Genomic DNA, 24,240 nt, shown 5'->3' on the forward strand with positions numbered 1-24,240 from the left:
ATATATATATATATATATATATATATATATATATATATATATCACGCATATCCGTTCACATATGGCTGGAGAAGGACCAATATTTGAAGGGAATAAAGTGGCAGATGCTTTACTAGGATCAATATGGATAGGGCCTCTTTCTCCCAAGGAAAGAGCTATAGCAGCACATAATAGATTCCATCTGTCTGCACGATCATTAAGACACCTTTATGGTATATCCCACCAACAAGCTGCTGATATTGTTAAACGCTGTTTAGCTTACATACCATTTAGACCACCTCCCTCTCATTACTCTTTTAATCCTAAAGGAGAAAGACCTAATGAAATCTGGCAAATGGATATTACTCATTGGAAACAACAATTAATACATGTAACTGTTGATACACATTCTGGATTCCTTATGGCTTCCATACAACCCGGAAAAGCAGTTAAGCATGTAATTGCACATATGTTTTATTGCTTTAGTGTTGTGGGAGTCCCACATACTTTAAAAACAGATAAAGGTTCCTCCTATACAGCCAAAAGTTTTGCAAAATTTTGTGATGAATTTCAAATTTGCCACGTTTGTGGTATTCCATATAATCCAACAGGGCAGGCTATAGTTGAGAGGGCAAATAGAACACTGAAAACAATCCTTCTTAAACAAGAAAAGGGAGAGAAGGATGATGTTGGGGTGAAACCCCGGAGAAAAGTGACACAAACAGCATCACATATGGCAGTGTATACCTATAATTATTTAAAATTGGGGAACGATGACCTAACTCCTGCCTTAAAATTTTGGCATGTTATGCCTCAACGAGGTTCGCTGAGAGCAGGGATGCACATAAAAGAAGACAAAGAAAAGGGGAATCGAGTGGTGTGGAAAGATATGAAAGGCCAATGGCATGGCCCAGGGCGGGTTCTAACGTGGGGACCAGGATATGCTTATGTCGTTCCAGATGGACAAAACGAAAAAGAAGGAAGTTGGGTTCCGGCCAGAAACATCAGACCCTACTCCCAACAGCAGGAAGGAGCGAGAGAAGAAGAAAAAGAGGCGAAAGAGAGGTCCAGGTGCTCGGAAGCCACGGTGGTGGAGAAGAGGGAATAAATTCCCCGAGTGTGAACCTTGGATGATGCTTCTGGTGGCTATTTAAGTTATCATTGGGTTGTATTGCACTTCGCTGTGTTTTTTCTATTTTGCAGGCAAGTTTGTGACATGCTGTCGCTATGGCTATTCCCTTTGGCGGTCACCCGCAAAACAAGAAAAGGGAGATGATAGAGCCGAGAGTGTGAGAGACATTGCAGTAGTCATGAGATGTCAGAGGGAGTGCACGTGACCTCTGAGAGGCAGGAGCTTGGAGATGTGGAGGCCGACTCTGCCGGGCCGTAAAGGCCGACATGGCATTGAGCGCAGGGCCGTGGGGGCTGACCCTGCTGGGTTGGGAAAGGCCCACATGGCATTGAGCTTGCCCCATAAACACGGACTCCTCTTAACACATACTCCTTTGCCCTGCACTTGGGAGAGTGTGCGATTGGCTCCCACATGTCGTGTGGAGGGGTGGCAGCCAGAGGGGGTGCGCATGGCTTTCTGAGGGACGTTGTTGGGACAGCCTTGCCTGGGACTTAACGAACCAGGGACAAGGGAGTTTCGGGTGCAGTGACGGGAGAGTGATACTCTGCGTGGCAGTGCCTAAAGGACTTCTGGGAAGGACTTTGCTCCTTTGTCTCATATGACGTACTCGGGAAAGAACATGATTGGCCCCGCAAGGTGTGCCCCGCAAGGTTTATAAATAGGGGAGATAGAGGAAGTTCCGTTAGTTCCGCTTCTTGTTTGCTTGCCGTGCAGTTAAGATGTAAGCCAATAAACAGCTTCGCATCATACTTTCCGTGTCCTGGGTGTTCTGTGGGGGTAAGTTCTTCTTGGAGACAAGAAGCCAGAGATGTCTGAAGACTGGGTATAAGGTAAGACATGGCCGGAGTTGGGACCGGGAACCCAACACATGATGATGGTGGCATGGTGTGTTCCTGGAAGTGGCCTGTTGTTCACTCCTTTTGGTAGGCATATAAGCTTGTTGACTAGATTATTTTTTTATTGCAAAGCCTATAGAAGCTTCACTGCGCTCCCTTTCATTGTGGCCACTCCACAAAAATGTATATCCAGCTCTGACTTCAGTAAGTTGGTATTCATTTACCATCCTTGTTTTATTCAGGGCTACTATTTGGATGTGACAAACTTGCTGAGTTGTCTCACAACAAGAGCTGTTTGTCTTTCAGGTCTACTGGATTTTGTGTTGTCTATAAGTGTGCACACATTTTGTACATTTGCACACAAGTTTTTGTACATTTTTTTGTTTTGACTGCAGAGTGTGATCCCTACCTGCTGCAATAAACAGACCAAGGTTGGGTGAGCAGACAATTTTTAGGTCTTTTTCTAGCTCCTTCCTCACACCAGGAAGTGATCAGTGTGGTCCTTAAAAGGCTACTCATACACCCAGGAATCTGTCCAATACCACTGCTGCTACCAGTGAGATCACCCTATGGCCTGGGCTGCCTGTGTGCAGGGTTGTGATTACAGCTCCCATTGTATCCCTACCTGCTACTTTGTCACTTGCCTGTCATCATAGGACTTTGAGATAAGTAAAAATAGTAAAATGGTATGGGTGATGTCTTTTGATTCGTGCATGAATTGGATTTAAGTGCGGCAGTTTCACGAAGTTGTTGGCCTCACCCTCTCTTTCAGAGTTGTTACAGTTAATTGACAGGATAGAGTCCAGATAACTGGTGATGGCTTGAGATGCAGTGAATTACCTTGGTGTCTTTGATGTCTAACCAAGTCCTAAGCCCTCCACAGTACCTACTTCGGCTGCCTTCATGGTCTTTGGAACAAATTGTTCTCATCTCCCTATTCCACCAGAAGAAGTCTTCACATGTTTGGGGAAGACACCCTCTTAACTCACTGACGGGTTTGAGACACCTTGGTTGCCCTCAACCTGGTTTAGCCCATCTGCCAAAATGGTCTGCTGGGGTGTGGCCATTGCACGTGCTGCAGCTTCTTGGTGAGAGTTCAGTGGATCGGGTAGACGAAAAGCAGCCTTGAAAGGGCTCAGCATCCCTCATACCAAAGTATTAGTCTTCCCTGAACACACCCTATTCTCCCAAAGAAAAAATTCTTCAAAAAAGAGGAATTCTAGTGCCAAAGAACCATAGTTAGGATCACAAAAGATTTAGCAGCTACTCTATAAGGGAATAAAGAGTATGAAATATAACATTACAAAATGCAAAAGATGTAGATCTAGAACCAAGAAGAACTTACCCAGAAAAATTGAGTATATTCCTATAGGGGGGAAAATGGACCTGCAGGGAAATAGAAGAATTTAAAACATTCTAATGGAAAGACTGGAGCTGAATAGACACTTTGAAATATAAACATGGGAATCAAGAGAAACATTAAAAGGTAAATATAATTAAGTAATAAAAGGGACTTTATAAAGATGAACTTTGTAACATTGTAATGGAGGGGATATTTAGAGGATATAAAGGAGGTTCCTTTAGAACCATAATGTCATTATCAGGAGTCAAAGAATGAGTCAAGTAAGACAGGTGTTGATATTGTTATGTTTTGATAATCTTCAAAAAACAAAATAAAGGATCAGAAAGTAGACACACTGAGGTAAAAAAGAGGAAGGGTAGTGGAACTTGTCACATTGTCTCATAGTGTAAGTAGAAGTTTAAACAAACATGGAAGAGATCATAGGAATGGGCTTCACTTGAACCTCAGTTTCATGTGGTGTTAACTGTTAGACCAAAATTACCCAAGTAGCAGAGAATTGATCCATACTTCACTTGTCATCTAATAAGAGCAGAGTAGCACAAATCTATCACTTCTCAATTTTCAGACACTGTTAAGCATTTTTATCTTCCTTTTTTAGGCCAAAGATCTTTTTCCTTGATAGAGAAAATAGGAGCAAAATTATAATTTAGTTTTGTGTCTGTTGTCCATCATTCCGTCCACCCTTATAAGTGGTCCACTTACTTCCTTTATTCTCCTCTTTTCTCCACTATGCCTTAAAAAATCTTTCTATTCTCCTTTGCTTTCCTTATGAGCTGTGGTTCTTTCTGGGTTATAATATTCTTGATATAGTTCTGCCATGCATTTATATTCATTTATTCTCTGTTAGCTGACCTTTCTTGCGCCTTCTTTATATACCTTAAATTGATTGGTGAGTTCTCAAAGCATCTATAGTGGTATTGTTAGACAATATCCTTTTTTCCTTCTTTGTGGAATCTGTTCTCTTTTTCTTTTCAGAATTACATCTTAGTTTCCTCATTAAAAAAATACATAGATTATGCTATGAATTACTTTTTTCCCATGAGTTTTTAAACTAAATATTTCTATTATTTGGCAGAAAAAAGTGAATCCTGATCTCCCAGTTGAGATTAAGCCCAGCAATAGAGCTCGGAAACACCATGAAGAGAAAATAAAGAAACAGAAACAGAAAGATATGTTAAAGCGATGGAGAGAGGAACAACAGCATCGTCATATAGAAATGAGGTAGAAATGAGATGAAAATCTGAGAAGTATGGACTTTCCAGAGGTTTTTTTTTCCCCAAAACTTACCCACTCATGTTATAATTAAGGGATTATTTAACTGTTTCTTTCCTCTGAAAGAGGAATGTTGATCATTCCCAGTATCTTTATTTAGAGAGCAGTCATAAAACAAAAATTTCTTCTTCTTTATGTTTGAATTGCTTATTTGACAAATATTTTGAATGACTGAAAATTTTCTAAATTTTAAATAATTTTGCGTAGTTGGCATAGTGAAATCAATGTTGAATTGATTATTAGAGAATTTAATATAAGTTCTAGCAGTATCAACCTCATTTCTTTCAGAGGATCTAGAGCTAGAAGGATACTTAGAGTTCATATAGTCCAACCTCTTCATTTTACAGATGAGGAAACAGGCTCAGAGAAATGATGACTTGCTGAAGGTAATAAGTAACAGGACTGAGATTTGAACTTAGGGCCTGTGCCTTCAGGCTTAGCACTCTTTCCACTTAGATGGCTTCTCTATGCTTTTGTCAATTCCTGATGCACTTTTGATCAATCAAATAATAATAATGAGTCGTAGTATGGAATAGTAGAAAGAATACTGGCATGGTTTCAGAAGACAGGCATTTGAGTCCTGTCTCTGCTGCTTATTAGCTATTTGACCATTGGCATGTCAGTAAATTCTATGATTTCCACATCTGTAAAAGGAGAGATTTTGATTAGATGGAACTTTAAGGTGTCTTCCAGCTCCACAATCTATGATCTATGATCCAGTTATGACAATAATTGCCATTTATTTATGGTTATCACTTTATGGTTACAAAATGCTTTCTATACATTAATTATCTCAAATTACTCTCAGAGAAACCTTGTGAAATAGGTAGTATGATTATCTCCATTTTGTAGATGAGGAAACTAAGGATCAAAAAGGTAGTGTTTTGCCCACATTCCCAAAGTAGTAAATGGCAGAGTTGGAGTCAAAACCACGTCTCCTGTTTTCTGAACCAGTGCCTTTACTTCATCATAGAATGCACTCAGTCTTTGATTCAACATGTTTATTAGTTACCTATTATAGGCACTATGGTAGAAACTGAGGAGCTAAACAAATATAATTAAAATGCAGTCTCTGTCCAAACAGAAAGCAAATTGCTTCTTTGGGGCCAAACTTAGTTATTCTGCAGCATTCTGTTTCAATTTTGTTGTTGTTGTCCTTTCTGTTTACATTGTTGTAATACATTTATATTGTGATAATTTACATAGTTATAGCCGTGTGTTGTTTTTCTGGTTCTACTCACTTCATTTTTCATTGGTTCATGTAAATCTTCCCATTCTTCCCTGTTTTCTTTTTATTCATTGTTTCTTATGATTCAGTGTTATTCTACACATTCATATACACAGTTGTTTAATCATTCCCAATCAACAAGCATCTACTTTAAAAAACCTAAATATTTATTAAAACCATATTATGTGTCCAAATAGAGCTTGCAGTATTGCAAGAGAACATGGAGGGGAATGCTATAAAACAAACAAAAATAGGTTATAACTATACAATAAATGTAAGGTAGAATAGACTATGATAAAAGCACATGTGATATCCAGACTATTATGAAAGAGTCAAGGAAAGAAAGATAATAGTAATAAAAATAATAACATATGTCTTTAGCATTTTAAGGTTTACAAAATTTTCCTTAAAATTCTATTCAGGAAGTAGATAATTTCTTAATGGGGCTAAAGGGATCAGACAACACTTTCGTGTAGGAGGTGACTTTTAAGCTTAGTCCTGAAGGATGGAAAGGATCTCATTAAGAGAGATCTAGTATTAGGAGAAAAGTAGAAAATTGGGAAAGAATTTTTACAACCAGTGTCTCTGATAAAGGCCTTATTTCTAAAATATATGGAGAACTGAGTCAAATTTATAAGACTATAAGTCATTCCCTAATTGATAAATGGTCAAAGGATATGAACAGGCAGTTTTCAGAGGAAGAAATTAAAGATATCTATAAGTATATGAAAAAATGCTCTAAATCACTATTGATTAGAGAAATGGAAATCAAAACAACTCTGAGGCACCATATCTCACTGGTCAGATTGGCTAAGATGACAAAACAGGAAAATGATAAATGCTGGAGAAGATGTGGGAAAATTGGAACACTAATGCATTGTTGGTAGAGCTGTGAAACTGATCCAACCATTCTGGAGAGCAATTTGGAACTATGCCCAAAAGGCTATAAAAATGTGCATATTCTTTGACCCAGCAATACCACTTCTAGGGCTGTATCCCAGAGATCATACAAGTGGGAAAAGGACCCGCATGTACAAAAATATTTCTAGCAGCTTTTTTTGTGGTGGCAAAGAATTGGAAATCAAGGGGATGCCCATCAATTGGAGAATGACTAAATAAGTTGTGGTATATGAATATAATGGAATATTATTATGCTATAAGAAATGAGGAGCTGATGGACTTCATAATAACTTGGAGAGACTTATATAAACTGATGCTGAGTGAGGAGAGCAGAACCAGAACTTTGTACACAATTACAGACACATTGTGTCCATGATGACTAACTTTGATAGACTGGGCTCCTCTCAGTAATGTAAGGCTATAAGACAACTCCAAAAGACTCATGGTGGAAAGGGGTATCCACATCTGGAGAAAGAACTACAGAGTCTGAATGCAGATTGAAGCAAACTACTTGCTCTCTCTCTTTTTTGTTTTGTTCCTTCTTTCTCATTGTTCATTGCATTGGTTATAATTCTTCTTTACAACTTGACTAATGTTTAATGTGAAGGTATTTGTAGAACCTACATCAGATTGTGTGTTGCCATGGTGGGGGAGAGGGAAGAGGAAAAAATTTGGAACTTAAGGAATTGTGGAACTGAATGTTGTAAACGAAAAGTAAATAAATACAGAGAGAGAGAGAGAGAGAGAGAGAGAGAGAGAGAGAGAGAGAGAGAGAGAGAGAGAGAGAGAGAGAGAGAGAGAGAGTAGTAAAGAATTTTATCAATATAGCCACCATGCTTAAATCCAGGAACAGATATGCAGATGCCTCTGGTTTTTTTCCTTGTTCTTAGGGTAGCATTAATACCAGCTGTTTCTGATTCATGAAGCCTGGGGATTCATACTGTTGGCTAGCATGTTCTCTGGTCTCATAGTATCCTTTACTCTATAGAGTCTATGAAGAAGAAATATATTGGAGGCGACTAGGAAAAGAACAGTTGTATTGGGAAGAGCATCAATGCCGAAAAGTGACTGATTGGAATCCACCTCCCCTCATGGGCAGACCAGGGGTACCTGTTCCTTCACTTTTGGTGAGTCTTCATATTACCTTCAGTTGTATGACTTTTGCCTGCTATATAATAAGATGTCTGACTTTTATATTATAGTCTTAAGAATCTTATAGTCTTAAGAAATAAAATTCTTTTATTTTTCTCTGAGATAGCTTTCATGTTGTCTTTTTTTTTGGTAATAAGTAGGATATGGCTACAAATAAGTCTTATCTGATTTAGTGGATATTGTGTTTCTGACATGGTTATATATTTTCACTTAATGGTATTATCTCGTTGACTTCTTCAGTATCATTACCTCTCTTGGGAAATTTTAGTCATGTGTCTTTATTCTTGGGAATATAATTCTTAGTAGATCTTCTTAGACTAATTTGTCTGTGCAGGTTAGGCCCCTGATGTTGAATGGGAATCTTAGATATGAACCATCATGGTGAGGCTTGACTGAGGGGAAGAGGCCAACTCATATGATTTTAAAATCTCTAGATGGGAAATGTAAGAGTATTGCCAATGGGGAACCAACTAGAAATCAGATCTGTGCTTCCTGCAGTCATCAGGATTCTACTAGGAGTGTCTGGAAAGACAAAGGTATAAAATTAATTAAAATTGTGGATTTTTTTTTCTTTTCCACTCACTGTATAAGTTAGAAACACCTGTTTAATGCTAATGGATTTTAACCCAACCAGCTTCTGTCTCCCTCTCTTTTTAAATCACATGAAACCAAACTTACTAAAATGACTCCAGTTTGGTTTTGGCCAGACTGTCTTTGACTTTCTTTTAATGCTGTTTGCAGTGCCTTTGTTGGTCTGATAATTTTGAAGTAGCCACGAGAACTCTCATTTAGTTTTTTTCTCTCCTTGTCTCCTCTTATTTTCCCCTCTGTATTTGTTTAAAAATATGTCCTTTCCCCTACAGGGTTCAAGGTGTCCTAACACGTCTGATGACCGGCATATCATGTCCAAGCACTCTACTATTTATCCCACTGAAGCAGAGCTACAGGCCATCCAGAAAGTAGTTTCTCATTCAGAGCGAGCCCTGAAGCTGGTCTCAGATATCCTGGCAGAAGAAAAATCAGAAGATGAAGAGGGTGGTAAAAAAGGGTAATTTGCGATCATGGAATATTAGAGCTGGAAGGGCCTTCAGAAAATACGAAGAATATCAGAACATCTTCTGATCTCTCTCCTCTCTTATGTTATAGATGAGAGAACAAGTCTAGAAGGAGCAAGTGACTTGCCTAGTGGTCCAGGAGCCCTAGATCTTCTGATTCTCAATCCAGTGTTTTTTTCTACTACTTTGCACACTTGATACCCATAATTTCTTTTGATTAGTAGTGGTTATTACAGAAAGGAGTTTCTTTACCTTAGTATTTCAAGATCCGTGCTTTCCACAGTGTAGTTGGTTCCTCTATCAACACAAAGCTTAGTGGAGGGTTTTTGTGAGTTGCTATACCCAACCCACTGATGATTAGAATCTCCAAGCAGATTGCTGCCATACATTAAAACTCCATAATAAACAGTAAAACTATTCATTATAGAGTCTGCCCAATTAATTGGTTCCTTTGTCAACACAGAGTTTAGTGGAGGATTTTTATGAGTTGCTGTGCCCAACTCACTGATGATTAGAATCTCCAAGCAGATTGATGCCATACATTAAAACTCCCTAATAGTTGAACAATAAAACTCTTAATTATAGAGTCTGCCCAATTATAAGCAAGACTTAAACAAATATTTTTTGAAATTTACATTAACTAGGAATTAAATTATAAGCTCTTCAAGAAGAGATATACATTTCTGTGTATAGAGATGAACAGAAATATGATGTATAGCTTATAAGCTGGAAGAGTCCTTGGAGACCATCTTGACAGACTTTAAATATAATTAATCCCTATAATTTACAGATAAAAAACTAAAGCACATATAAGTTATGTGATATGTATATGGTCACACAATTGTAAGTGGCAGAGATGGAACCTGGATACAGGTCTTCTAACTTCAAAGCTAGGGCTCTTTTCATCATCCTACACTGCTTTCCACTACTGTTTTCCATCTGCCTTCACTGTCTTCTGCTAGTCTAGAGGAACTGTATTTTTGGTATTCACAAACCCGTTTTCTTTTCCTAATTATGATTCCATCTTAAATTTCTTTCAGTTAGTATTCAGTTACTCAGTAAGTATTCATTGCATGTTTACTACATGTAGAAATATATTCAATTCTTCAAAATGATTTCAAGCCTATAAAAGCATATCTAATATAATTTGTTTTTTGAACTTACAAGTATACTTGGGGAGACTATTAACAGGAAATAGCAGTGGACAATACACCTTTGTTAACTAAACACTAACATTGTACCTTACCACCAAGAAGAGCATTTTTAATTTTCTTGTGGTTGCTTTTCAGAATCTCAGTATTGCTTTTTACATCCTCACCTGTTATTGTCCCCTTAACAGCAAAATAGATTCTTCATCAAGAATACTGAAAGGTGTCATGCGAGTTGGGATCCTAGCAAAGGGCCTTCTCCTCCGAGGAGATAGGAATGTGCACCTCATCCTTCTGTCAGCTGAGAAGCCCACACAGTCCCTTCTCCAAAAAATCACTGAGCAGCTACCCAAGCAACTTTTGGTAAGATCTTTTTTCATCTATTTCCCTTGCAGAAACATTCTAAAAATTTTTATTGATATATTTTGTTACAGAACCATAATTTCCCAATATATCCCTCTTTTCCTCCCCTACCCAGAGAATGATCCCTTATAACAAAGGATAAAAAAGAAAGAGAAAAAATAATTTAGCAAAACTAATTTATGCATCAATCAAGTCCCAAAGCATATGCAGTGTTCTACGTACATAGTCCTCTATCTCTGCAAAGAAGGGAGGAAAGTACATATTGCTTCTTTGGGACCAAGCATGGTCATTATAATTTTGCAGCATCCAGTTTCAATTTTGTTGTACTTTTGTTTACATTGTTTTAGTAATTGTGTATATTATTTTTCTGCTTCTGCTAACTTCACATTACATTGGTTCATGTAAATCTTCTCATGCCCCCTTATATTCTTCATATTGATCATGTCTTATGGTACAATAACATTCTGCTGCATTTATGTACCACAGTTTGTTTAACCATTCCCTAATTAACAAGCACATACTTATAAACAAATATTTATTAAACCTACACTAGTACTATGCTAACCAATAGGGATATAAAAATAGGGGGGGGGGAAATGCATGATTCCTGCCTTTAAGGAACTTGTAATCTCTATATATGTCAGTGATAGAAGGTAGAATGTGAGAAAAACAAAGGAGATATTAAGAAAAAATGCTCTAAGAAAATTTGAGGCTTGTTTTCCACTGAGAGACATCATGAAGTCTTCATTGAGAGATGACAACGGAGGAGGATGGAAAGAGTTTCAACAAGTAGTGAAAGCATAGAGTGGTGGTAACTCCCTCGAAGTCTTTGCAATTTTCAGGGTCTTCCAGAAATAATGATGTAGTGGAATAGCCTTCAAGATTTTAGGGTCAATATACTGGTCCATGAGATTGGGCCCTTTTAAAATCCACCACAGAAAGCAGGCATTTCAGGCAACACAAGTTAAGAGGTAGAATGTACTGACCTTAATAAGAGTAAGTAGTAAATGTAATGGCACAGTATAGATTTGGGCCCCTCTGTACCTATCCCACATAAACTACCTCCTTCATGAATGAATATATATGGGATTGAGGTCCCTCTGATGGAGGCACTTCTAAAAAGCAAAGCAAAAGATTTGCAGTCTTAATAACAGATAATCTGGACACAGGATCTGATCTTTCAGAATGATTACCTTATAAATGGGACATAGAATAAAGAAAGAAGATTTGAGTGTTTTAATCTGTGAATGGGATATAAGATTTCAGAATAACCTTGTGGGGAAAAGGCATAAGAAAAAGACTAATATAAATTAACACTTCTCAGAAAAGAGTTGCATAACAGTGTTATTCACAGTAAATAATCAGTGTTACAGTAAGAAAGAGGATGGGTAGGGGTGGAACAGAATGGAATTAGTAAATGGAAAAGTAAAAATTTGTAAAATGGTAAAAAAAAAATAAGAGAAATTAATAATTAAAGTAGTCTCAAAGAACTTGGAATAGGACCGGGTAATGGGAGGGAAAGTAAGTCTGGGAATGGATTAGGATCAAATTAGTGCAAGTAAAAGTAATAGAGAGTAATCGCTGACTTACAATAAGAGAAAAGAAAACTTAATAGAGGAAAATACAAATATAACAAATTATAAACTTTAATGTGAACGCATTAAACTCTTAAACGAAAGAATGGATTAAAAAAATAAAACCCAACAACCTACTGTATGTAAGAAGCCTGTTTTAAAATACTGATTGCCTGCCAATTGACTAAGGCAGCTGGGTGGCTCAGTGGATAGAATACTGGGCCTGGAGCAGGAACACCTGAATAAAAATCTGGCCTCAGACACTAGCTATGTGGTCCTGGGCAAGTCAGTATACCTCTGCCTCCTTCATTTTCCCAAACTGTGAAATGGAGATAATAGCACCTAACTCCCAGGGTTGTTATAAGGACCATAAGAGACAAAATTTATTAAGTTCTTAGTATAGTGTCTGGCACAGAGTAGGCACTTAATAAATGTTTAATTCCTTCCTTTGTTCCTTCTTTCCATCATTAATAAAGCACCTACCTTGTGGGCCAGGTGCTGTGCTAGGAGAAAAAGATATCAAGACAAAAATATAATAGTTCTTGCCCTTGAGGAGCTTATATTCTTTTTGAGGAACCAATAGGTATATTAATAAGTCTATATAAAACAAATACAAGGTAAGTCTTTAGCTTGGAAGGGTGCTAACAGTTGCAAAAATTGAAAAGTTTTAATACAAAAGTTGTTACTGAAGCAGTGTTTTGAAAGAAATAAAAGATTTCTCAAGAGACCAAGGAGTGGAGTGTGAATTCCAGGTATGAGGAAGACCTAATGCAATGGCATGGAAGTAGGAGACAGAGCATCATGTATGAAGAACAAAAAGAAAAGTAGTTTGACTAGACCAGAGAATGTGTGAAAAGGAGTAATATATTATACAGTAGGAAAGCTAGGTTGAGATGAGATTGTGGAATATTTTAAAGGCCAGACAAAAGAATTTTTATTTATCTTAGAGTCAATAAGAAGCCATTGGAGCTTGTTGAATAAGGGAGTGACATGGTCAGTCCTGCAGTTTCAGAAACTCAACTTGAGTAGCTATGTGGAGAATGAATTGGAGAGGGGAGAGTCCTGAGACCAATTAGTAGGTTATTGCAGTAGACCAGCTAAGAGGTAACGAGAGCCTGAACTAGAGTGGTGACCATATGAATAGAGAAAAGGGAATAGATAGATGTGTTAAGATGTTGTAGAGGTAGAAAGATAATGTTTGGCAATTAATTGACTATGTAGGGAGAAGGAGAGATGAGTGAAGGATAATGCTAAAGTTGTGAACAAAGGTAACTAGAATAATGGTGGTGCCCTTGACAGAAAAAGGAAAGATGTTAAGGGTTTGGAGGAAAGATAATGAGCTACGTTTTGGACATGTAGTTTCAGATGCCTGTGAAACATACATTTTACAATTTCCAATGGGAGATGTACTGCTGGAACTTAGGAAAGAGAGTAGGACTGGATATATAGGTTTTGTAGTAATTTTTACTGAGATGATTAAATTCATGGAAGTTGATGAGAGAGAGGGTATAGAAAAAGAGTAGGAAAAGATCCAGGACAGACCCTTTGGTGACACTCAGAGTTAGGGACATGATATGAGTGATGGTAAACCAACAAAGGATAGTGAGAAGACGTGGTCCAGCTAGGTAGGAGGTGAACAAAGAGAGAAAAGTGTAATGAAAACACAGAGGAGGAGAGTATTCAGGAGAAGGTAGTCAGCGGAGTTAAATGCTGCAGAGAAGCTAAGAAGGATGGAAAATGACCGAATTTAGACATATCTAACTTTATAGAAAGAAGTTTCAGTTGAGATAAAGATCCCTAGAGTGAAATGCAGAGATAAATATACATGTAGAGTGAAAACAAGGGGCTAGAACAAAATTTATTTTGCATCAGGCAATCTAGTCAATTAATTAATTAGTATTTATTAAGTTATTATTGACTATGTTCCAGGTATTATACTAAGCACTGAGGATACCACCCCCTCAAAAAAAAAGAAAAGAAAAAATTAAAAGCTATCCTTGCCCTCAAAAAACTTGCATTCTTTTTTCCTGTCTCCTTGCCTTTATTTTTTAATATTCTTTAAAAAAAATTTTTATTTGGCATTTTATTTTCCCCTAATTACGTGTAAAAACAATTTTAACATCCATTTTTAAGACTTTGAGTTCCAAATTATCTTCCTCCCTCCTCCCTCCCCTCATTGAGAAGGCAAGCAATTCTATATATGTTATACATGTGTGGTCATATAAAACATTTTCATATTAGTCACATTGTGAAAGAAAACATAGACAAAAAAAACCTCAAGAAAAATAAAGTAAAAGAAGTTGCTTCCATCTGTATTCAGATAGCATAAGTTCTTTGGAGATGGATAGCATTTTTTATCATAAGTCCTTCAGAGTTGTCTTGGATTATTGTATTGCAGAAGATAGGGAAGTCATTCATAGCTGATCATCTTAAAATAATACTGTTACTTTAAGAACCTGCATTCTAATTGGGGAGACAATACTGTAGGTGTAGAGAGGCACCTACAAGATAGATACAAAGTAGTCATAAGTTAACTCTGGAGGGGAAGATATTCCCTCTCCTTCTTCCTTAGTTCAGGAGTATCAGAAAAGGCCTCCATAGATGTGGCATTTGATCTGTCTTGAAGGAAACCAGTGATTTTTAGAGGTGGAGGTTAGAAGCAAGAGCGTTCCATGCATTAGTTATAGTCTGTGCAAGGGACCAAGACAGGAGATAAATGTATAGCAGTAGCAAATAGGACCAAAGTGTGTTTGGTGAAGTAACTTTCTTTTTTTTAAAAAAAAATTTAAGAGCAATTGGGGCTAAGTAACTGGCTCAAGTTTACACGGCCAGTTATTTCTGGGTGTGGTGCTAAGTATCTGAGCCCAGATTTGATCCCCAGGTCATCCCGACACTGGAGCTGGTGTTCTTAAGTAACTTTCTTAATAGGTAAGAAAGTAAGGGGACTGGTTATGAAAAGCTTTAAATACTAAACAGAAGAGTTCATATTTGCATAATTCAACAAAAGCAGAAGTTGCAATTATAATTTCATATGTCATATTTATATTTCACATATAATAATAGACAATTAAAATTTTCAGATATTCAAGTGAATCTGATCTCATTTATATGTATATTCTCTCCATTGATGAAAAACACAGTCTTGTCCATGTCTACTCATAAAGCCACAACAGAGTCATTCTTGTGGTAGGGACCTTTATAACTTCTCTTGACATTGTGAGAATTTATTAAGCACTTATAACCAAGCATGTCAATAATTGCCTTACTCTTGGCACATGACAGTGAAACTCTCATATTTGGCAGAGTAGCTAAAAATGTAAAGGAAAAACATAACTGAATTGCAAAAAGACAGATATCAACACATTATTTGTAAGAGACTCTAATGTTTCTCTTTCAGAACTACAGAAATCTAAAAGATTAAAAATAGATTTTAATAGTATTGGGAAAATTATATTTGAACAGGTTATGGTATCCTCTCAATGAGCCTGTTAAAGAATGTACATATTGGGGTGGCTAGGTGGTGCAATGAATAGAGCACTAGCCCTAGAGTTAGGAGGACCTGAGTTCAAATCTGGCTTCAGATACTTAATACAAAACTAGCCATGTGCTCTTGGGCAAGTCATTTAACCCTAATTGCCCCCCTCTTCCCCTCCAAAAAAAAAACAAAAAAAGAATATACATATTATTAATATAATAATAATTTTATAAAAGCAAATTATGAGTTAGGGTAAAAATTAAAGTTATAAATAAATGAATAATGGTAGAAATAATAAACATAGCATTTACTGACCATAATGTAATAAAGTTGGTATTGATACTGAGAATATAAGCAAATGATACAGTCTTAATAAAGACTAAGTAAAGACATCTTGAATGATAAGTTGGTTCAAAGGACACATAATGGAAATAGTAAATAACTGTTACCAAGAATGATGATGAGACAACATACCAAGAATTTTTAATGCAACTTGAACATTACAGAGAAAACATATTTCTGAAAGCATATATTACAAAATGGAAGAAGGATGTTGATGAATCATTCAATTAAAAAAAACTTAGAAAATAAATGAACAAATCCAAAAGCAAAAGAAGAAATCTTAAAACTATGGCAGAAATAGAAAAATTAAAAATGAAAATACCTAGAAGTGATACATAAAACTAAGCTTTTTCAAGACTAACGAAATCAGTAGATTATATCTATAACTGAACTCATTATCTCTTCCCCCCAAACCCACTTCTTTTCTTTATTTCCCTATTTCTTTTAAGGACACCATTGTGTTTTAGTCATCTAGGTGCATAACCCAGAAGTCATCTCCCCCAATCATATCTAATCAGTTCCCTTATCTTGTTGATTGTCTATTGTTGATAGATCTCGACCAATCTTGTTGATTGATATTTGTTTGCTTCCTTTCTATGTACTTCATGATTAGCCTATTTAAATACCTCACCATCTTTTATCTGGACTTTTATCTGGATAGTAGCCTCCTAATTTTTCTCCTAATATGTAGCTGAGAATGAATCTTTCCAGGTCTCTTTACCTCTCTACTCTGTTCTCCACACAGATGCCAAATTAGTATTCTGGGGCAGCTGGGTGGAAAAGTGAATGGAACACTGGCCCATGAGTCAGGAGGACATGAGTTCAAGTCTGGTCCCAGACACTTGACATTTACTAGTTGTGTGACCTTGGGCAAGTCACTTAACCCCTATTTGCCTGGCCTTCCTCCCTTCCCCCTAAAAGGTCTATCCATGTTACTCCCTGCTGAAGAAACTTCAGTGGCTCCCTGTTTTCTTTAGAATAAAATATACACTTTTCTATTTGGCATTTAAATTCCTGAACAATTTGGCTCCAGCTTGTCTTTGCAGACTAATTTTACTTTATTTGTTTTATCACTCCATGTTGTAACCAAACTGGCTTATTTCCTTTTGTCTGTACACAGCACTTACTTTTCCACTCCTATGTTTTTGAGTGCCCCTTATACCTGGGATTTTCTCCTTCTTCACTGTCACTTCTTAGAACCTATAGCTTTTTCAGTTCCAGGTACCATCATCTTTGAGGCTTTTTCTGATTCCCCTAGTTTTGAGTATCCTCACAAAGACATTTCACGTGATATATGTGTGCATGCATATATATACATATATATATGACAGATATTACCTATCACATATATGTGTGTTTGTATATGTCTGTATAGTAAGCCCTTTTACTTCCTTGTGCTTCAGTTTCTTCAGCTGGAAAACGAAGAGGATGGTTTCACTTTGGCAATGGTAACAAGAAAGAAAATGACAGATGCTTTGAGGGCTTTGGAAAAATAGGCACATTAATGTACAGTTGTGGAGTGCTAAATTAATATAGCCTTCCTGGAGAGCAATTTGGAAGTATTTGAAAAAGTTAATAAACTGTGCATACTGAGTCATACCACTACTAGGCCTGTACCCTAAAGAGATCAGTTAAGGAAGAAAAGGACCCTTGTGCACAAAAATATTTATACCACCCCTTTTTGTAGTAGCAAAGATCTGGTAACTAAAGGAGTACTTATCAGTTGGGGAATGACTTGCACAAGTGATATATGAAAGCAAGTGAATCCTACTTTGCCATAAGAAATGATTAAAGAAATGATTTCAGTGAAACCTGCAAAGACTAGTATGAACTGCTACAGAGTGAAATGAGCAAAGCCAAGGTAACAATAACTTTATAAAGACAGACAACATTGAAAGCTTTAAAAACTCTTAACTAGCCTAATATTGAACCAAAGGACCAATGATGAAGCATGTTACCCACCTCGTGACATAGTGGAGATATACCCAGGGTACAGGATAAAACATTTTTTTTGGACATGGACAGTATGAGGATTTGTTTTTCTTGACTGCATTCCCTGTTAAAAGGGTTTTGTTTCCTTTTTTTCCCCTAGTGATGGGGATGAGAGGGAGGAAAAAATATTTTTGTTAAGTGAAAAAAATTAATAAAAAAGAAAATGAAGGGCTTGAACTTGATGGCCACTATAACATCTTCCTGCTTTAAATCTATGATTCCATGTCCAAAACAGAACTTATTATCTTTCTTCTTATGTATATACCTTATCTATATACTCTTTATGTATATACCAAAATATTCATAGCAATTATGTTCATAGTGGCAAAGAATTATAAACTTGAAGGGATGCCCACTAATTGGGGAATTGATGAATAAATTATAGTATATGAATGTGAATGGAATACTATTATGCTATCAGAAATGATGAAGCAGTTGATTTCAGAAAAACCTGCAAAGACTTGTATGAACTAATATAGAGTAAAGTGAGTAGAACCAGTAGAACAATTTATACAACAGCAATTTTGTAAAGACAATCAACTTTGAAAATTTTAGAAAATATGATCAATATAGTAAATAACCATGATTCCTAGGAATTCATTATGAAACTGTCTACCCATCTCCTGATAGAGAGGTGATAGATGGACTCAGAATATGGCCTGAGACATTTTTCAGGAGATAGTCAGTTGGGGAATTTATTTTTCTTGACCATACATTTTTGTATCAGGAATTTTGGTGGTGTTTTTTGTTTTGTTTTGGTCTTTCCCAGTGATTTTGGAGTGGCTTTAGAGGGAGATGGTTCTTTGTTTGGAAAATAAAATTATGCCTAATCGGTGCAGTTTATATTTGATCCTAGAGGCAATGAAAAACCACTGAGTTGGATGAGTAGGGAGGGGAGTGCTGTGGTCACATATATATTAAAAGAAATAATTTGGGGGGGAAGGGAATATTGCAAAATGATGAAGTATAAAAAAGACATCCATTAGTAAAAACTTTTAAAAGAGGTTCCAGGATCATCTTTATATAATGATGAGACATTGGAGAAGGACTTTAATCTAGGGAATCTATCATAAGTGCCAAGTGAATGGTACAAATGGTATTTGCTATGGGAACTCAAGGCAAGAAAATTAATTGTGGCTAAAATAATCAAAAGAGGCCTGAAGAAAGGAAGTGGGATTTTATCTGGGTTTTGTAGTTTAGATAGGATTTGGATAGTTATTGAGGGCACTATTTAAGTGAGGGGAATCACATTAGCAAAGATAGAAATGAGCAAAGCTACTCTGGAGGACTAGGCCAGTTTGACTTGTGGGGGAGGGTTGGTTGCTTATAGGAAATAAGGTTAGGAAAGTAAATTGGGAGGAGGGTGTGAAATCTAATTTATTAATTTCATTTCAGGAAACTTTAAATGTCCGCTGTATTTAGAACATGCTATGAGGTTCTGGAGTTACAAAAACAAATCATAAAGAATTTATCCCACATTTACTTTGTGTCAGGCACACTGCTAAGTGCAGGGGATACAATTGTATTGAGTATCTTTGACTTCACTCTCCTAGAGCTAGCCTAGCTGTATCTCATTCTCGAGATTCTGAAGATATATCCCTGAGAAGTTTAGATGTTTCTTCTCTAATACTTTTGGCTCAAGCCTTTACTCAAAGTATGTTTCTTCACTTTTACCTATCAGTTACTGGAAAAGTTTCATTCAACCAACTAACATCAATTAGCTTTTACAGTTGGATATTTACTTGAAAGATGTATAATGAACAGAAATACCAATATTCCCACTCAATACCTTGGGGCACATTCTGCTCTATTCTATGTTCGTCTCTGGGAAGAGAGTGATCAGACTTAAATTAACACAGTTTATACCTGGCACTGATCTTACCAAGTTAACATCCAGAAGCCACATTGCTACTCATTTTCTTTATTTTTCATGGGATCAGTGCTGAGCTTCTTATAAAAGCCAGAATGGATTTGACTTCTGGACTTCTAGACATTGGTTGTTTGTTCTCCTGAGCTTCCGAAATTCACAAAGTTATAGTCTTCTCCTTCTCCTAAAATGAAAGAACATTGATACAAATAACTAACCCCTGTATTCATCAGGCCACATACTATCCTTGGATAGGGAAAATTCAAGACCTTTCTCTCCCTTTACAGCTTTGTTTCACTAGAATGCTGTCAGGCTGGAAGACAAACCAAAGGAAGTACAGAACCAAGAGAGGAGGGGGCCAACTAGTGCCTTTTGAATAACTCCTCAGTTCTATCCTCATAACTATAACCAATCAAATAGATTGCTATTCACTATGTGATTAGCAGACCAATATCACCTACAGAATGTATACACATGTTTCAGATCTCTCCAAGGCACTTCCATTACATGTCATCACACCTCTCCCAGAAGCAAGTTCCCCAGTCTCTTCCACGTGGGGAATTGCTTCAATTTCATGCTTGCGCGGACTGGGATCAGTGAGTATGTTATGAGTATCAGTCCCATGTTACAGAAAGAAATACCAAAAATACATATTTTGCCCTTAAGGAGGTCACAGTTTAATGGTGGATACACCATGCAAACAACTATATATATATATATATACACACGTAACAGATGTACAGTGTAAAAAGAAGGCAATCTCAGAGGGAAGATATGAGCAGTGGGGTGGAGGGAGAGACAGAGGGAAAGAACTCTTACAGAAGGTTGGATTTGAGCTAAATCTTGCAGGAAGGCAGCAAATCCAGGAGGTAGAGGTGAAGAGAGAGACTATTCAAGGCATGAGGGTTAGTCAATGAAAAGGCACGATCAGGAGACAGTGTCACGTATGAGGAAGAGCAAGGTCACTGTCGCTGGATTATAGAGTATGTGGAGGGATATAAAGTATAAGAAAACTGGAAAAGTAAGGAGGGGCCAGGTTGTAAAGGGTTTTAAGAGCCAAACAGAGGATGTTATGTTTGATCCTAGAGATGATAGGAAACCCCTGGAGTTTATTAAATGTGTGTGTGTGTGTGTGTGGGTGATATGGTCAGACCTAAGCAATTAGGAAGATCACTTTGGCAGTCAAATGAAGTATTAACAGAAAGAGGAGAGACCTGAGGTAGATAAATCAATAGAAAGTTATTGCAATAGTCTGAGCAAAAGGTAATGAGAGCCTGTAATAGGCTGTGTAAGTAGAAAGAAGGGGACATGTGAAAATATGAAGGTAGAACTGTAAGACTTGGGGTGAATGGGTGAGGAAAATGAAATAATCCCTACCCTCAAGGAGGTTACCTTCTATTTGGTGCTGAGGGGGCAGGGATACATGTACACAGGTAAATAGTAATAGCTAAACTTTGTATAGCACTTTTTAAGTTTTACAGAATGCTTTTTATGATCTCAGCTGATCCTCACAGCAACCTTATGAGGTAAGTATCATTATTAACCCCTTTTTGGTGATGTAGAAACTGAGGTTGAGAGAAATTAAATGACTTGCCCAGGGTCACATAACTAGTTACATGTCTGAAGGAGAAGTGGAACTCAGGTCTTCCTGACTCCGAGTTTGTTCCAATACACCACCCAATTTCCAGTAATTTCAAGGAGAGAGGTACTAACATTTGAGGGGATTAGGAAAGGCCTCATACAGGAGATGTTACCTGAACGTGTTTTAAAGAAAATTAAAGACTTGATTCAGGAATATGGAGTGTATTTCAAATGTGGGGGACTACTTGTGGAAAAGCATGGAGACAGGAGATGGAATGTCATTTACAGGGAATAGCTAGTTCCAGTTTGTTTGGAAAAGCATATGAAGAGAACTAATATGAAATAAGGCCAATAGGTATGAACTAGAAAGATTATGGAAAATTTGAAATGACAGACTGAAAATTTTATTTATCTTAGATACAGTAAGAAGCCACTGAAAATTTTTGAGTAGGGGAGTAACATGGTCACATCTGTATTTTAGATTTGTCAGTAGTGTTTTTTACAATCAGTGGATTGTAGAGGGGAAAAAATAGAAGTAGGGATACCAATTAGGAGGCTATGCGATAATCCAGGTGAGAAATTCTGAGGGTTTGAATTAAGATGGTGGCTGTGTGTGTGGAGAGAGAGGGCTGGATATGAGAGATGTTGTGTAGGTAGAATTGACCAGAGGACAACTAATTGGATATAGTTATTGAGGCGGTATGAAGAGTTCAAGAAGACTCTGAGATTGCAAACCCGGGTGACTGGAAGAATGATTTTCCCCTCAACAGAAACACGGAATTGGGAGAATTGATAGGTTAAGGGAAAATACATGGTATAATAAACTCCATTTTGGAAATATTGGAGTTGGAGATGTCTGCAAGACATTGAGGTGGAAATGTTATCAGGCAACAAATCCAAGGCTGGGGTTCAGGAGAAATAGTAGGACTTGATTTAATAGTCATTTGTAGAGAGATGATAACTAAATCAATTGAAGATGATGGATTTGCCAGGAAAATACATAAAGAAAGAAGAGTCTAGGATAGAACTTTTTGGCTTAGTGGATAGAAGGATGATGATCCAATAAGAGGGACTGAGAAGGAAAGATAAAGATGGCCAAGAGAGATCAGTGTCATGAAAGCCAAAGAAAGGGAGTTTTATCCAAAAGAAGGAGGTGGTTTACAGTGTGAAAAGTTGTGCATAGGTTAATGGCAGATTCATGAGTTCACTATAGTTAAAAAGAGACATTTCTGGTTTCCCAGTGATGCTGCCATTATTAACTGTTGAGTCCCTTCTGGAACTGACTTTCTGTCATCTCCATACATTGTTATCACTCCCTTTGTAATTTACATGTTCCAAGTTTATATGAGAATGCAAAATAATTTTGGAAGGTAGAAGAAGTTGTCATATTCAACCTTTTATTGAACATTTATCTATATTACTGAAGTCATGGAATATTTTGATCTTTCAGCTACTTTATTTGCTATTCTTCACTTGATGAAATCCTGGGACAAGGGACAAACTATTTTAAATTTGGAATCACTTGAGAATAGGGACTATACTCTTCATGGAGACACTGGGTCCCTGGACTATTGTTGGAGAGAGAGCTGGATGAAGTAGTGCTTTAAGAGGCAATGATGGAAGAAAGGGTAGATCAAGAAGAATACATAATAGGAGATGAGCAGATTAGGTTTGTTCCTGAGAGAGAATCAGAGGAGATTGAGGGACTTTTAAGAATAGTGAAAGAAGATGTGATTTATTTTATTCTTCTGCAAAATAAGTGGGTTGACTTAGATTATTTTGAGTGTCACTTCAGCTCTGATGCTATACTTTCTCAGGTCCTTGCCAGGTCTGACATTGTGTATTCCAGTTCTAATATGTAATTCGGTGTTGTAATCATAGCATTGGTTTTGTAAATATGAGCCTTTCTGGTGGGATAAGACAGTCTTCTTATATTTTATTTCAAACTTATAGACAGTAACCGAGGATAAGTATGAGGTTTCATCTGACACAGAAGAAGCAAATATAGTTATTGCCTCATGCAAGGAACCAAAAATGCAGGTTACGATTTCTGTCACATCACCCCTGATGCGAGAGGATACTTCCACAGACAAAGGTGAGGTATGCTATTTCATTCATGAAAATCACACCATCTTTTCCTTAAAATTCTTCATTATGTAACTGTTTCCATATGTTGAGAGGTATCATGGTATTAGTTGAAAGAGATGTGAAATTGTATGACTCAGTTTAAGTTCTCATTCTGAAACTTATTAGCTATATGACCTTGGGCAAGTCACACAATTTGAGTCTCACTTTCCTCATCTGTAAAATAAGGGTGCTGATATTTGTACTATTTCAGAAGATTGTTGTGAGGAAAGCACTTCACGTATCTTAAAGTGCTATAGGTATGGAAATTATTTTATTTGCTGTGCCCAGTGAGAGTATATTCACTGTAGGAAGAATATATGATGTAGAACTCTTGGAGTCAGAAAACTTGAGTTTGAGTTCCAGCTCCACTTTTTATTGCCTGGTTGAGCTTGGCCAAGTCATTAAACTTCTTAACTTCAGTTTTCCCATCTATAAGATGGGAATGATACTTTGTGAAGAAGCCACATGTCACTGTATTAATGGATCTGTGTTCTCATAGTGAGATACTCCCTCCAGTTGTGTAGATTGCACTGGATGTATACCTTTTCATGCTTTGCAAAAAAACATGAAAACATTTATCATCTACATAGTTACATGAATCTTCCAAAGGTGCATGAGGATGGGACATACAATGTGTTGGAAGCCTTAGGCCTCCTAGGGATCTTGAGAATATGTGAGTACCAGTACATGATGCAGACGCTACGCAGCTGTTACTGCTCTCCCTCTCTCTCTGTCTCTCTCTCTCTGTCTCTCTCTCTCTCTCTCTGTCTCTCTCTCTCTGTCTCTCTCTCTGTCTCTCTGTCTCTCTGTCTCTCTCTCTGTCTCTCTCTCTCTCTGTCTCTCTGTCTCTCTCT

General features: G+C 37.1%; 1 protein-coding gene across 1 annotated transcript in view; it reads left to right on the forward strand.

The window, feature by feature from the left end:
- Nucleotides 1-24,240, forward strand: part of ZFR2 (zinc finger RNA binding protein 2) — a 134,113-nt gene that overhangs the window by 73,899 nt on the left and 35,974 nt on the right. The window contains exons 10-14 of the mRNA XM_069086839.1: nt 4,386-4,531; nt 7,699-7,837; nt 8,726-8,910; nt 10,257-10,428; nt 23,213-23,354. Coding sequence (XP_068942940.1) covers nt 4,386-4,531; nt 7,699-7,837; nt 8,726-8,910; nt 10,257-10,428; nt 23,213-23,354 — 784 coding nt within the window. The remainder of the gene's footprint in view (nt 1-4,385; nt 4,532-7,698; nt 7,838-8,725; nt 8,911-10,256; nt 10,429-23,212; nt 23,355-24,240) is intronic.

This window comes from Petaurus breviceps, unplaced genomic scaffold (genome assembly GCF_028583685.1).
Source record: "Petaurus breviceps papuanus isolate PSGF00001 unplaced genomic scaffold, PetGlider_PUasm1.0 180, whole genome shotgun sequence".
Classification (NCBI taxonomy): domain Eukaryota; kingdom Metazoa; phylum Chordata; class Mammalia; order Diprotodontia; family Petauridae; genus Petaurus; species Petaurus breviceps.